Raw genomic sequence first — 15,994 nt, forward strand, 5'->3', positions numbered from 1 at the left:
CCGACTCTCCCAACTGCCGTCTGTCAAGCGAGCGGGCAATTTGAAGGAAGCATTTCTCGTGCGCGACCCCCTTCTAGCTAGTACCACCGGACCAAAACGTCGCCTAGAGGTCGTAATAACTATAGGATGTGGACTATTTATTTTGTGAACGTTTGCCGACTTCAGTTTTAATAGTGACGCAATCAAATAGCACCCAAAGGCGCGTTAGCCACTTTGCTAGCGATGTAACACCGTTCGCGAGTTGGTAAATGAACAAAAGAAGTTTTGTCTTTTTTAATTGGTGGTTGTAGTAATAACTTACCCAGTGGTTTATCATAAATATGTGGTTTCTCACGGCGGCACCATTTCGCCAATTGGAAGACATCCTTTAGCTAACGTGCGCTAGTTTTCAAGACTACATTGTACAATTTGTTGGATGAACTTTCCGCGATGGATGATGCCGCATCAACGTCGACTTGCATTCCTCGACCATCTTTTCTTCGGAGGACAATGGCGCAGTTATCGACCGGACGATATCTACAACCAACAGAGGAAAGTGAGGCGGAGGCTAGTGTCGCTGTCGTCACACTTCAGCGCTACTTGAGCGAACAAAGTAAAGGAGAGTCGCGGGAGAACTACTCCTACGACGTGACTGTCACCGATGGAGTGTGGCGGGCCAAATGCTCCCTTCACCAAAGTTTAAATCACGTGGTTCACAGCAACAACCTCAGGACAGGCTCGGACATCATCATCACACAGTGCTCTTTTGTTTACAACGAGCGCAGAGTGGGTCACGGCTATATCAGCATCGAGAAGTTAATGTGCACCTCGGGCAAATCGACGGTGCTGTCTCACATTCGGGATGTCAGCTCACTGCCCGTGCTAGTCAACAGTGGCATGGAGAGGGGCACCTTGCTCCAGAGCGACAGCCCTCTCCAGCTGAGTCGCAAACACTACCTGTCTCTTTGGAACAATGAATATCCTGAAGGGGACATGTGGATCTCGGCGCCTTCCTCGCGTCACCCTGTGCTGGATGGTGAGGTGCTGCGTTCACTGTCATGCTGCTCGAGTAATCATAAAGAAGTAGGGGAGACTCAAATTGAGCAAATGATCATCCTCAAAGTAAAACACAATGACAGTAAAGCATAAATAGCCTTATTAAGTCCAATGACAACACTGAACACAAAAATATTCTTGCATGTAAGCTTTTTGGACATGTAAGGACCCAAGTGCAAGGAGGGAGATGTGCTCAAAAAGGAGTTGTTTAATTAGACAAAAACAAAAAGGCAATCCAGGTACTAGTTAAAGTACAAAACAAGAGAAAACAAATACAGTAATTTGGCTTAACTGAAGCCCAGGAACAAATAGAACCATGACAGCAACAATGCACCCACACAGACTGCACAAACACAACAGACTACACATACACTAACTGGCTGACGCAAGAAGACACACCTGGGTGAGACACAGGTGGCTGAGGGCACTGATTGGTCAACATACGGGGCAGGGAAGACACACACAGGTGGACATGGTTACACATGACAAGACAAGGAACACATATCAAAAACACTAACCAGACAAAAGACAACATGCACACCCAAAATGCAAACTAAAGCCCAACCCCATAGAACTGAAACATGACAGGACACAAAATGGGAAGGAACAGGAAGTGAAATTGGTTTGTTCTTGTTTTTAAAATGTTAAAATCCTCAAGTTTCAGCTATTCAAATGCAAACACCTTGGATTTCTTTAGTCCTCCATCAAAGCATACAAATAGTTGCGTTTAAAGCAAAACAAGACATTCATGGATATTGGCTTGGAAAACTGATAAACATTTTTTCCCAGACATGCTTTTGAATTTGTCATTTCCAAAAGTCCAGAGTGCCAGCCAGGTCCCAATTTTAAATCTGGAATACACCAAATCAACATGTGAAACTAGGCTCAGTCATTCTAATCTGATTTATAACCAGAATAAGTGTATGCGAAATGTAGAAATGTATTATATTCCCCTCCACCTCCCCACCTTAACTATTCCCTGCCTACACGTTGCGTTAATGTCCTCCAATGTTCTCTTGTCCAACAGTGAACAGGATCTCTCTTATTAATAACCTGGAATCAGTGTTCAGAAAAACATGTAAACCGCTCCCTCTCTTGGTGAAGATAATACAGAAATCCAGATTGCGCTATTATGGCAAGTTCGGATCCAAGATCGATTTCCCCTACCAGGTAAGTTTAAACCCAATAATGCAGTGGTTCACAAATTGGGTTCCGTCCACGGATCCCTGGGGGCGGTCACTGAAGTAATTTTTATGTCCTTTCGTCTTGGGTCCTTGAAAGTATTTCTCTCCTGTACGGGGCTCTGGACCCAAAATGTTAGCGAACTCCTGCTCTATAGATGTAACCTCCAGTCCCCGTCTGACTTTCATTAATGTTCTTTCAGGCATATTTTGAAGTTGCTGACCAGAGTGGCATCATGTCTCTTGTGCTTTGGAACGAGCTCTGTCCACAGTTTTACAACTCGCTCAATGTTGGGACGGTGTTGTACATCCAGAATTACGCTCTTAAGTTGAGTTACTCAAATCGCTCACGCCCACAAATGGACCATTATGGAATCAAGACGTTTACCTCCATTGGTATGTATTACATTACGTTTAAACTGGATACTGTTTCGAGTATGTGAGGATTCATTTGTTGACCCCAAAGCAGTGGTTCCCTACCAAGGACTTTTAAAATTCATATTAATAACAATAATATTTATTTTTTAAGGACAATGATAGAAAATTCAATGCTGTCATTTGTGATCTCACAGTTCTAACGTCTTTCTCTCAGAAATCTGCCTGAACGCTCGCAACCCAACTTCTCTTATCACCGTGGTGCCACCTAAGAATGTCCATCCTCAGTGGTCATTACCTAATGTGTCCTATCGCTTCGCCACAAGGTGATTTGACCTCAAATCATCCAGCCGTCTTGCAATTAAGTCCTACATGTGCATTTTTGGGGAATGTGCAAATGCAATTTATTTGTATTTATTTATTTTTTTTACCATGTTGTGAACCATGATTAATTTCATTTTCAATATCCCCAGATCAGCGATTGAGACACTTGCCAACAACGCTGTTTGTGACATCATCGGTTTGGTAACATTTGTTGGTCGTGTTGAAAGAATAAAGGGAAAAGGCAACTCAGGTGAGAGCTCCCAAACCTAGCAAATAAATACATTTGATCACACGCACTCTGTAGACATGCAGGTGAGAAAAACATGAATTCAGTCATTTAAAATGCTGTTCCGTTCTTATGCTGGCAGTGTAACCCATATTTATATCTCATTTGGAACCTTTGACTCACCTCTGCAAACAAGATCACTAAGCACCGTTCGTAACCTCAAAAGTTTATATGTCAGGACCAAGGTTATTTTAGTAAACCAAAACGAGCGAAAAAACAGAAATTCAAAAAGCAATTTCGTTAACGAAATGAAATTAAAACAAAAATACTAACTGAAACTACATTTTATGTTTACAAAACTAACTAAAACTAACTATAGTTAGAGCAAAAATGTCCTTCGTTTTAGTCTTTGGTAATTATTTTAATACATGAACCTCTGGGGATGATTTAAAATGTGATTTTAAGTATATTTATTTTGATATTAACCTAAATAAAGATGTTTGAAAGTGTTTCACATAGAAGCGCTAGGTACGAAATGTGTTACTTTTTTCCATTTTACCATGTTGATTGTTAAATATTGTGCACAAGTAATACACATTTAAAAAAAAAAAAAAACTAGTACTGAAACTTAACTAAAACTAAACTTTTTTTTTTTTTAAATAAAACAGAACAGAACCACCCTGAAAACTATTTAAACTAACTAAATTTAAAAAGCAAAACCAAATAAAAACTAACTAAAATGAAAATTCCCAAATTATAAAAACCCTGGTCAGGGCCATTATAAATCATTGATCCCTTGTATTTTAGACTTGCTATTAGATTGACCTTGCTCACTTTTTGCAGGCCCTGAGAAGTACTGGTCGTTCCGCTGGGTCCATGCAATAGATGGAACATCGGAGCACCCCTTTGTCCTGGAATTGTTTTCCTCCTCCCAGCCAGAAATCTTTGGCAGTATATGCCCATGTAAAACCCCTCATATGATACCTCTACTGACTTCTAAAGCAAATCTGCATCTTAGTTTGCTTAAAACATCATCTTCTGTCTCCCTCAGTGGCTTACCTGGTGTGCACTCAGATGCGAGTGTGTCAAGTGGAAGGCTCCTTGCCTTACCTCACCAGTAGCTGTGAGACCGAGATTTTCATTACAGGTTAGCACAGCTCAAATCTTAAATGTCATCTGTCTGTAGCTATAGGGAAGATGAGATGTTCAATGCGGTTTGAACTTTGTCACCGTAACAGGCTACCATAAGGGTAAACCATACAAGAATGACCCCACAGTGATGAGCCTCATGCAGCGGAACAAGACTCTGAAGGACTACATGGTGCTCGATAAGGCGGTTGTTGGTGGCCATTATTGCTACCCACATGCTCCGCGCACATTCACCCAGCCTGTGGCAGAGACCTCCGGTGAAGTTACTGTTCTATTTATATCACTTTTTTTTTCTTTCCAAAATTCAAAAAGCTTTCATTTCATTTTCATTGTGTAAATTATTAACAATGAGGAAACATTATTATTTTTTATGAAAGTTCATAGTTCAGACTACAATCCCCCGACATTCACTGGCATTACATTCCAAAAACTGCAGTGAAAAGTGAAAATAGCCCTCTCAATTAATTTCTTACTTTAGCATTTCTCAGCATTCAGTGAGTGGAACAGAGTATTTGGGCCAGACTGGGGGAAAAAAAACTATACTTGTAAGTAGGGATGCAACAATAATGGCAATATCGAGATATCGTGATGTTAAAACTGCCACAATATATCGTCGTCGCCGTGTCACAATATTATAAGACGCACATCTTTAAAAAATAAAATAAATCAGGTTGATTTCCATTTGTGCAGTTCTAGCACCCTCTGGTGGCTAGTTTTTTTTTTTTTGTTATTTTTTTTTAGTGGAGTTTAATTTTCACAAGGCATGTTTTGGCCCTTCTTTGTTTAAAATCCACGCTTATGGTCAGATAAAGGTAAACGTAATATGCTTGTGAACCGTGTCAATATGTGAGGAACAAAGTGGGAGTGAGCTTTGTCGTGTGGCGGCGACGGTGGTTGGTTAATACTGAAGCGGTCGCGTATTGTTTGGCCAAGATCAACAATCCGCGGTGTTTATTTTACCGTGACCGGTAATCCATCCATCCATCTTCTTCCGCTTATCCGGGGTCGGGTCGCGGGGGCAGCAGCTTCAGGAGGGAAACCCAGACTTCCCTCTCCCCAGCCACTTCAACCAGCTCCTCCGGCGGGATCCCGAGGCGTTCCCAGGCCAGCCGAGAGACATAGTCTCTCCAGCGTGTCCTGGGTCGTCCCCGGGGCCTCCCGCCAGTGGGACATGCCCGGAACACCTCCCCAGGGAGGCGTCCAGGAGGCATCCGAACCAGATGCCCGAGCCACCTCAGCTGGCTCCTCTCAACGCGGAGGAGCAGCGGCTCGACTCTGAGTCCCTCCCGGATGACCGAGCTTCTCACCCTATCTCTAAGGGAGAGCCCGGACACCCTGCGGAGGAAGCTCATTTCGGCCGCTTGTATCCGGGATCTCGTTCTTTCGGTCACGACCCACAGCTCGTGACCATAGGTGAGGGTTGGAACGTAGATCGACCGGTAAATGGAGAGCTTTGCCTTTTGGCTCAGCTCTTTCTTCACCACGACGGACCGATACAGAGTCCGCATCACTGCAGACGCTGCACCGATCCGCCTGTCGATCTCCCGCTCCATCCCACCCTCACTCGTGAACAAGACCCCAAGATACTTGAACTCCTCCACTTGGGGCAGGATCTCATCCCCGACCTGAAGACGACACTCCACCCTTTTCCGACTGAGGACCATGGTCTCGGATTTGGAGGTGCTGATCCTCATCCCAGCCGCTTCACACTCGGCTGCGAACCGCTCCAGTGAGAGCTGAAGGCCCCGGCCTGATGAAGCCAACAGCACCACATCATCTGCAAAGAGCAGAGATGCAATGTTGAGGCCACCAAACCGGAACCCCTCCACGCCTCGGCTGCGCCTAGAAATTCTGTCCATAAAAGTTATGAACAGAATCGGTGACAAAGGGCAACCTTGGCGGAGTCCAACCCTCACCGGAAACGAATCCGACTTACTGCCGGCAATGCGGACCAAACTCTGGCAACGGTCGTACAGGGACCGAACAGCCCGTATCAAGGGGCCCGGCACCCCGTACTCCCGAAGCACCCCCCACAGAACTCCCCGAGGGACACGGTCGAACGCCTTCTCCAAATCCACAAAACACATGTGGACTGGTTGAGCGAACTCCCACGCACCCTCGAGGATCCTGCGGAGGGTGTAGAGCTGGTCCACTGTTCCACGGCCAGGACGAAAACCACACTGCTCCTCCTGAATCCGAGATTCGACCTCCCGACGGACCCTCCTCTCCAGCACCCCTGAATAGACCTTACCAGGGAGGCTGAGGAGTGTGATCACTCTGTAGTTGGAACACACCCTCCGGTCCCCCTTCTTAAAAAGGGGGACCACCACCCCGGTCTGCCAATCCAGAGGCACTGTCCCCGATGTCCACGCGATGTTGTAGAGGCGTGTCAACCACGACAGCCCCACAACATCCAGAGTCTTTAGGAACTCCGGGCGGATCTCATCCACCCCCGGGGCCCTGCCACCGAGGAGCTTTCCAACCACCTCAGTGACTTCGACCCCAGAGATAGGAGAGCCCACCCCAGAGTCCCCAGACTCTGCTTCCTCAAAAGGAGACGGGTTGGTGGAATTGAGGAGGTCTTCGAAGTATTCCCCCCACCGCTTCACGACGTCCCGAGTCGAGGTCAGCAGCACCCCATCGCCACTATAAACAGTGTTAACGGTGCACTGCTTTCCCCTCCTGAGACGCCGGATGGTGGACCAGAATTTCCTCGAAGCCGTCCGGAAGTCGTTTTCCATGGCCCCACCGAATTCCTCCCATGCCCGAGTTTTTGCCTCAGCAACCGCCGAAGCCGCGTTCCGCTTGGCCATCCGGTACCTGTCAGCTGCCTCCGGAGTCCGACAGGCCAAAAAGGCCCGATAGGACTCCTTCTTCAGCAGTGACCGGTAATTCCCTATCTAATTCATGTGTTTGTGATGCTAATCGACCGCTAAGCTAATATGCTCTTGAGTAGAAGGCGTGCACGTTTCTATCGCCCAGCATCCTAAAAGTGCACATTTGTGTTATTCATACCCGCTAGTAATGTCTACAAGGAAACGCGGCATTTTCTCGCTCCTCTAATTAAACAATCAGAGCCATTCACGGCAAAATAACGCTCGAGAAGGGTTGTACGAAAATGACGCCACAAACTGCCTGCTACTGTTTCATTAATTGTGAAATAATTAACTTCTTCTTGTTCTAGATAGAAGGAATCAGATAACATTAAGATCAGATAGCATGTGCAATAACCTCAAGCATGCAGTGTTTGCAAAATGATGAATATGCTTCACCCTTATCTTCATACATTATTCATTTGGTGGTTGTCTATTGTGACTTTTGTCTTATTAAATGTTTCCTCGACCGAGCAAGTTCCTCTTGTCGCTGCTTCTGACTTGAAGAAGGAATTGGAGACCCTGCAGTATAGAGAGCATAAAAAAGTTGCCATTCAAGGTCAGATCATGGCTGTCAGATACGTGGAAAAATCAAGCACGACCGAGCCACAGGGCCTTGAGGCCAAGGTGGAATGATACATTCTTTAAAATCGCCCTAAAGCAATGTGATTTTTATTGACTCGAGAGAAATACTTTGTTTTCCGCAGGTGTCAGATGTTTCCACAGGTGATCATGCCGTATCAGGTGTGTTAGATGCAACTTTGTCAGTCAATTCTGCATCGGCCTCATCTGAACAAACATTCGTGAGAAGGAAAAGGACGATGAAAACAAGGTATGATATTTGTATGCAGCGTGGAACCTTGGTTCACCAATTTCGAGACTGTATACCAACTGAAATGTTTGCGAGCTAAAGTGATATTTTTTTAAACGAAATCCAGGGCTTCCTAAAAAATACAGTCACTTGCACGTTTTGCTTTCTTGGAAGCCATCCTGCGGGCTGATTGAGAGCACAAAAGAAAAAGATATGTATCTGTAAATTGTTGTCGTACAGGGCAAACAATGTTCACTTTCAGTGCAAATGCTGCGACTGTTTGCAAACTCAAGCATAGCTCATGAATCAAAACAAAATTTGTCAGAAGATTTTGTTCACATTTACCAGTACTTTTAAGTGGATATCGCTCTTGCTGCCACTTTGTATAGGTGTTTGCCAATAAATTTGAATATTATAATATTATATTAAATAATTTGGTTATGTAATACAATGGACCCCAACATTCTCATGTTTTCCCCAATTGTTTTCATTATTTTTAATTTAGTTTTTTTTTTTTTTGTGGTGGAGGTGGTTGCTTATTCCCCCCCAGTTACCCGTTTATTCATGGAAATATATTGAGTGTTTATTAGCGTTTTTATTTTTTTTATTTTTTTTTTTTAAATAAATATATAATTTTTGGGGGATTATTCATTTTTCCCCTAATACATTTTAATGGGTATTTCGGTATTTTTCGGTAGTTTCGCTATTCGCTATCTGGTCCATATCCCCCAAAATTGCGGGGTCCGCTTTTTCTAATTTCTTGAGAGAATGACGTTTAGGTTTGTGTTTGCTATAATTATCAAAATTGTATATAAAAAATATATGTGTATTATATGTCATATGTTTCACTTTTTGAATTGAAATACATTTTCCACAATATTCTATTTTTTTTTAAATCCATCTATATAGTGAATAGTAGTGGAGAAATCAATTTAATGAATTCATTTAAGCAAATATTTTTCCCAGAAGTATAGAGGAGAGTTCTGTGAGCAGCGTGCCGGCAAAACGGTAAGAGTGATGCTGCTACTAACGTTAACGCAAGCAATCTACTTCTACAATGCTCATCTGAGGTGTCTGCTTTTACAGAGGAGCCAGAAATGCAGAAGTAGAAAAAGAGCTGCAAGAGGATGAAGGAGATTTGGAATCACAGCAACAGCGTCTGCACCCACATGAAGGTTGAATTGTGAACTACTTTATTATGATGCACAGATTTTAAACGTGAATTTGTTTCCACCAGGCCACGATATGCTATCCTGGGAGAGCAGCGGGTGGTCGGAGCAACGACAAGAAATCTCTGTGCATTTGCATCACGGCGCTCTTCATCATGACAGCATTTCTCGAAGTTTCAACTTGGATGACAAGAATGCCCTCCTGCGGTGGAGCAACCTGCATCCCATGCGCTGGACACCAGAACAGTCAGCCGATGTACTCCCAGTCACCGTTTGCCCGGGCTACTACCAAGTTACCATATTAGGTAAGAGTATTACAGGGGAAGTCAACCTCCAAAGAAATTTCTTGACAATAATATGTTATATCTGTCATCACTCGTCTAACTACTGTATTCTGGTTAATATAGCGTTAGTGGAATATGAGTTAAGCAGCAAAATCAGCAGTTTTTTATCAATATCAGAAGGCGGCCATTTTGCCACTTGCTGTCAAGTGAAAATGACATCACAGTTGCTCATGTCTCAGGTAACAACCAATCACAGCTCAGCTTCAGAAAACAGGTGAGCTGTGATTGGTCGTTGCCTGATCCCTGAGCACCTGTGGTCATCTTCAGTCGACAGCAAGTGGCAAAATGGCCGCCCCCTGAGATGGATAAAAACAGCTGGATTGTGCTTCTTAACTCATTTCACACAAATGTAATATTAATCAGAATGTCATGTTTAGTATAGTGAGGTCACGTGTAACATTATTGCCAAGAAATGTTTAAGGATGACTTCCCCTTTAAATTTAGAATTCTCAGACTGCTGTTATTTCATAAACACTTGACTACATTTAACATATAACCACTAATGAGTCTTTGTTGTTATTTTTCAATGCCTGAATGAAACAAGGCAAGGCAGCACATTGGACTAGTGGTTCACTTCACATGTCTGTGGTTAGAAAATAGCTGCACAATTCAAATGGAGAACTTAGTGCAATTTTCTGAAGGGGAAAATACTCAGAGGCAACATCAACTGGAAGGACGTAATTTCTTCCAAATAGTTTCAGACCAGACAAATTGACCTTTAGTTTGGCGTGTTTGAGTCATCAGTGAGTCACCAGGAAACAGGATTTAATGAATGTTTTAGTGTGTGGTTATCATGAATCAATACACATGCTTTACCTTTATTTTTAAAAATGTGTTTTGACAGGTATAAACAGGCAAATCGCTGTCGACGCAGCATTTTTACCCATTGTGCGCTCCAGCGAGCATAGAGCCGTAGGGCTTCCTCTGGGTCGTCATGACAACACCATGCTGTCTTGTCTCTCTTCTGGTTTCCTCTGCCCTTTGGGCGGTGTCACCTCAAGCCGCAGTGAGCAGTCACACCACAGACCAGGTAAAATTCAGCCCGCTACCGAGTTATTTAGCATCACAATGACATCTAGAATTTGATCTCCCAGAGGACATCGTGGCGACTGCCGGCGAGCTGGAGGGCACGCATTTGGTGTGTGTCTTGGACATTTTGTCACCTTGGTGGAGAGGAGGTGGAGGTACTGATTAGCAAAGTGTACAAAGTGACTGAAGTTTCTCTTGTGTAGCAGTTTAAAAGACATTCACTGCTCTCGAGCATTTTTCTTGCACATTATTAATCGTAGCTTATTTTGAACAACAGCAATATAACACATCCTAAATGGACACACAATGAACAACTTTGCTACTTTTAATTGTGCTTATTGTCTAATAGATTTACCTACCAGTAAATCTTTACTGTTGAATTTTATTTTAAACATTTTGTTTCCCATCAAATTAGAAATTCAAAATCAAAACAGTCTGTCTCAAAGACAGCGCCGTGCACTCGGTCTCACTAACGCACAATAGAAGGCAAATCCTCAATGTGATTTCAACATAAACATGCAAATATATTGAAATAAATACGCATGTTAGTGTTTATAATGTCTGGACTGGCAACTTTCGAGGCTAACAGTGTCCCATTTGTTTTGTTCGCACAATCACAATGCATACTGTATGTTTGAAAATATTTATTTGCAAATATTCCACAATAACCAGGCTGATTTATAAATAATTCAATATAACATAATTAATATCAATATATTTTAGGTTGTAAACTTAATTTGTTATGTTTTAAACAATGTTAACAATATTTTTTTAAAGCTTATTTCAGTGGTAAATACAGGGGGAGGAAAATACATACAAGCGACTGTGCAACACCAACACAACAAAGCCTCACCTCCACTAATAAGACACTTCATTATCTGTTACAAAATTACTTTAATTTAAAATCAGGTAACATACATATGTATTCTATACACATAGAAAATAAACTATATCATCTAGTGTTTTTGTACATTCTAATATACAATATATTCACTGTGTTTTCTGCACTGAAACGGCAGCAATGGCTGTGTCGCAGGTTCGTGTTCCTCAGCTTCTGGCCTTCATTTTCTCACATACAAATGGAAAGTGTCACTTGAAAAATCACGACAAAACCTTCAATAACATCGACACTTAATGGAACAAGCCCATGAAGCTAAAAGTGAGGGTTGGTTTTTGAAACCGCACCCATTTAGTGCTGAATATTTACAAACTGAACCAATGAGGGCTGAATCGTTTACATCCAGATATCAGGTGGCGAAGGGCGGGTTCACAAAGCAGATTCAACGTCACTGTGTCAACTCGTTGATGAGTCAGTCACAAGTAAGATATTGTATTTAACATCAATGCAAGGCAAATAATATTTGGACCGAAGGGTACACGTTTATCGGCTCAGTTGAGGCTCCAACTCCCCATCACCTGCTTCTTCATCATGGATGAACAACAGCTTGATAGTAAATGTCATTATGCTTCATGACTGCTATTATCGTAACAAATGTATCGCATGGCACTGCTTAAGCTTCTAAACCAGAAAGTCATGGGTCAACCACAGGATGTTGAAACCTCCCTGGACCATCAAAAAAAAAAGGCCGCACCACATTCCCAACTCTCAAAGCTGTAATCATTGTAAAAGGAATAATTGTGTTTTCCGCCTGGAGGAATGTCAGGGTAACTACAAAAATATAATTTACAAAGTACCATTAGTGGCATAATATATACATCTTCTTTACACATCTGTAGTGAAACATTGTAAATATACAGCATAAATTAACATTCTCAAAGGGACATTGCACATATTCAAATAGTAGCTACTGGGCCTGTTTTCTTCTTCTGTGGTGCTCAACCACTGCAGAAAAAACGTGCTCAAATGGAAACTGACAATTTGGGGTAAAAACTGACAGGCAGTTGAGCATGTTGCAAAGAGGCATCCTTCAACAAAAAATAACTGAAAGACTTGTAAGTGACTTAAAAAAAAAAAAAAAAAAAAAAAAGTTAGATTTTCTGGTAATTAGCAGCTGTTCATCTCTGCAGCTTCTCTCTGATACGCTGCCATTGTGCACGTACACTCACCAACCTGTCGTTTATTTTTCTATGTAATTTTTTTTACTCGTGACTGATAAGTTACACTTGCACTTGCTGTTGCAGTCAGCCTTTACAAAGATACGTTTGTAACTAGCAAAGTATAAACATACTGGTAAATGAGTACACTATATTTGCTGATTTAAAGTTTTCAACGGACTATTGTGGACTAATAAGTAGGGGTGTCGGGCAATTAAAATTTTTAATCATAATTAACCGCATGACGTCAAAAGTTAACTCACGATTAATTGCAAATTTTATATCTGTTCTAAATGTACAATAAAATATTTTTTTCATATTCTTGTTAACATAAAAGTGGTAAAAAAAAAAAAAGATTAAACTAATAGAAATATGGTTGCACCTTTTAGTCATTGATACAGTAATTTAATAATTCAGTAAAATTAAAAAGTGAGTGTGATATTGATTTGTGTTGAGGTAATTTTTCTGCCACTAGATGGCATAATTGCATTTGTAAGACGGTGACAGCTCATTGCATTTTTCTTTTCACATAAAGAAATCTTTAGCATGAAGTAACTTGTGAATTTCTGCACATTTTTAAACTTGTAAAATACAACGTGACCCCAATCTCCACAAATATATATATTATTATTATTAAATTTATTACTGCTTAATTTTGACGTGGGTATGTTTGCTGTGTTGCAAGTGTAATTCCCCCAGTACAGGATTTTCAAGTAAGGGGTGGTCATTAATTGAGCATTAAAAAAAAATTAGTGGCATTAAAGGAAATTTAAATTAACTCAAAATTAACACACTCATTTTGACACCCCTACTAATAAGCATGAATATCTTTGCAAAGGCACACTTTTTGTAAAATTTCTAATTGTTTGGAGTGAAAAATACAATTTACAAACATACACTTGTATATTTCCGACGATTTTTGACTGTCAGAGCTTAACTTCATGGTAAAATCTATCAGTATGTTGCAGCATATAGTTCATAACTAAATGTTTTTAGACAGCACATCAGTCTGTTACTTTGTTATTGTGGCTGGATTTTTTTTTTTTTTTATTAAATGCAATGAAGTTTGTCTAAGACTTTAAGACCAGTGGTGACCCATCAATTCCTGCATAAACATTAAAATGAATTATAATCTCAACATACAAAACTGCTTTCTGAATCCCATGTCAGTTGTTTGTCAACAAATGTATTCAGCAAATAAATTAGTGAATATAATAATGATATCATTGCTGCTAGTGCTTAAATTGATTGGTAGGGGCAAGTTAAGGTTGAAAAAGGCATCCAATATACATACATCTATATATATTCTCCAATACAAATCTAAATGTATATTATTTTCAATCTAATGTGTGGGGGGGGGGGAATATAAATGACTATCAATGAAAATAAACTTTGTATTCCAAATGGACCTGAGCAGGATTTTAAAGCCGTAGTCAGACACAACATTGGAACTGCACCATGGTACTAGTAGCATGTTTAAAAGGCACATTAGACAACCCACCCTCCGCCATTTAGTTGTTGACAAGCGAGCTGTGGTGCTGCAGGGCTCATCGGAGGTGTCGTGTCATGAGACGGCTGTTAAAGAAGCCCTTCTTTGTTCAAACAAAACCTTGATGCGTGTTTGTATTATTTAGATAAACATACCCTTGGGGTTTGACATCCAGCTCATCTAAGTGGGAAAGAGGTTGTCGGGAAAATAATCTCACTGTGAAGCCACTGGTTAGAGGGAACATTTAATATTAAATGTATAGGCAAAAATAAATACTGTATCCTACTCTTGGGTGGGGCATGGTGCCAAAAGTGCAAACAAGACACTTGCGAAATGAAAGTGGCGTCCTCAGCGGTGATAAATTCACTCGTTTCAATGACGGCTTGAGCGTGTCGCAGGCTGCTGATGAAAGGCCCCGCCTCTCATCGTCACATTCCTCAGGTCCGCTTCCCGTCGCCGTTTCGCTCCGGCACGTCCTCGTGGGGGGCGAGCAGCTTCACATCAAATGTTCAGACCGCTCGCATCAGTTTTCCCGCCAAGTTTGACTTCCAACGGCAACGACAGGCCGCAGAACTCAGCACTCTCCCACGTTCCACGGTGCTACCGCGTTAGCATATTCCTAAAGTCTGAAACATTAGCATTCTGGTTTTGGGAATGTTGGTATTGTCTTTGTTGTGGCTGTGGCTGTTGTGTTTGTGGCGCTGGCTGCTGCTGCTGGATGTATCCCACAGTGCTTTGCTGTGGGATGTTGGCGGTGTGTAAGAATGCTGGAGTCGATCCACTGTGCACAAGTCCTTGAGTCATCTGCAAAACACAGAACACTCAAGTCAGCAGCCCATTGCACATCAGGCCTTTCGAATAATGAATGTTTACAGTTCAAATTTATTGTAACAACCTGTAAATTGTGACAAGTGAATTTGTATTGTATGTGTTAAATCGGTTTCTTCTGGATAGAACTCACTGACGGGCGAACTAGTCATTAAAGGATAGTCTTTTTTTTAATTATTATTAAATAAATAACAATTTAACAAAAAAATATATATAGCTAGCCATACATGCGTCCATATATAGGATAGCCAATTTCAGCCAATAGTTGTTGATTCCAATGCTCTAGATTATGAAACATGAAGATTAAAATGGTGAGAAATGTTTTTTTCTTATGATTACTGATATGAATTGTTTTCAAAGTGTAAACAAAAAAGAGGAAAGTCAAAACTTTGAACACAGTTTCTCATTCAATTGCACTAAAAATATTGTACATTTCATATTCATACCCATACTAGTTGGATATTTTTGTTACGTCATGAAAAAAATAATTATGCTGCACTCATAGCTGCTGCTATATTAGCTGCAAAGTTTAATGAGATCCAGTGCCTTTAGAAGCTCACTTTTTATTGATACCATCAAAAATTTATTAATCTACTCTTATTGTGATTGGATTTTATCATACTTAGGAATGTTGTAAATAAGATATAAACATTATTAAAACTGCAAAGGCAAAATTATTGCCTGGTGTGTATCACTCAATCTAAATGATATTTGGTGCTATGGTTAAAGAAAATGCAGATCTCCTGCTAAACAGCCTGCTGAGACCCTGTTGCTATGGTAACACTAGAGCTGCTTTAAGCAAATGCAAAGCCACAATAAGATTATTCAACAGATCAATAACAGTCTTAAGATGGCTGAGCTTCACACACACACCTGAAAGAACTGCTGGGGCTGCTGCAGATGCAGGGAGTGCTGGGAGGCTTGAGGCTGAGCCTGATAGCTTTGCTGCGACTGGTGCGAGATGAAACTGTTGTGCGGGATCATGATAGGCGATGTGAACACCTGAGAGGGCACGAGCACGGCGTTGCAGTTGACCTGTTGCATGGGGAACGAGGGAGCGATGATCTGCTGATCCAACGTGTATCTGTAGGGAGGGAGCGGTCAAC

The 15,994-nt window shown here is 41.5% G+C and overlaps 2 protein-coding genes across 3 annotated transcripts in view; one reads left to right on the forward strand and one right to left on the reverse strand.

Annotated features, from left to right (window-relative positions):
* Positions 1-11,102, forward strand: radx (RPA1 related single stranded DNA binding protein). The gene is given in 16 exon segments (XM_077504795.1): positions 1-1,015; positions 2,063-2,205; positions 2,420-2,612; positions 2,809-2,917; positions 3,065-3,165; positions 3,985-4,104; positions 4,193-4,288; positions 4,380-4,547; positions 7,642-7,790; positions 7,871-7,995; positions 8,941-8,982; positions 9,061-9,149; positions 9,212-9,448; positions 10,332-10,517; positions 10,582-10,643; positions 10,645-11,102. Coding segments are annotated over 16 exon segments (2,481 nt in total). The 5' UTR covers positions 1-429; the 3' UTR covers positions 10,720-11,102.
* A 288-nt stretch (positions 11,103-11,390) lies between these two features.
* Positions 11,391-15,994, reverse strand: part of npas2 (neuronal PAS domain protein 2) — a 39,220-nt gene continuing 34,616 nt past the window's right edge. For both annotated transcript variants that reach the window (XM_077504794.1, XM_077504793.1), the window contains 2 exons: positions 15,762-15,972; positions 11,391-14,864 (listed from right to left, as the gene is read on the reverse strand). In XM_077504794.1, coding sequence (XP_077360920.1) covers positions 14,661-14,864; positions 15,762-15,972 — 415 coding nt within the window. In that variant the 3' untranslated portion in view covers positions 11,391-14,660. The remainder of the gene's footprint in view (positions 14,865-15,761; positions 15,973-15,994) is intronic.

This window comes from Festucalex cinctus, chromosome 18, assembly GCF_051991245.1.
Source record: "Festucalex cinctus isolate MCC-2025b chromosome 18, RoL_Fcin_1.0, whole genome shotgun sequence".
Lineage (NCBI taxonomy): Eukaryota > Metazoa > Chordata > Actinopteri > Syngnathiformes > Syngnathidae > Festucalex > Festucalex cinctus.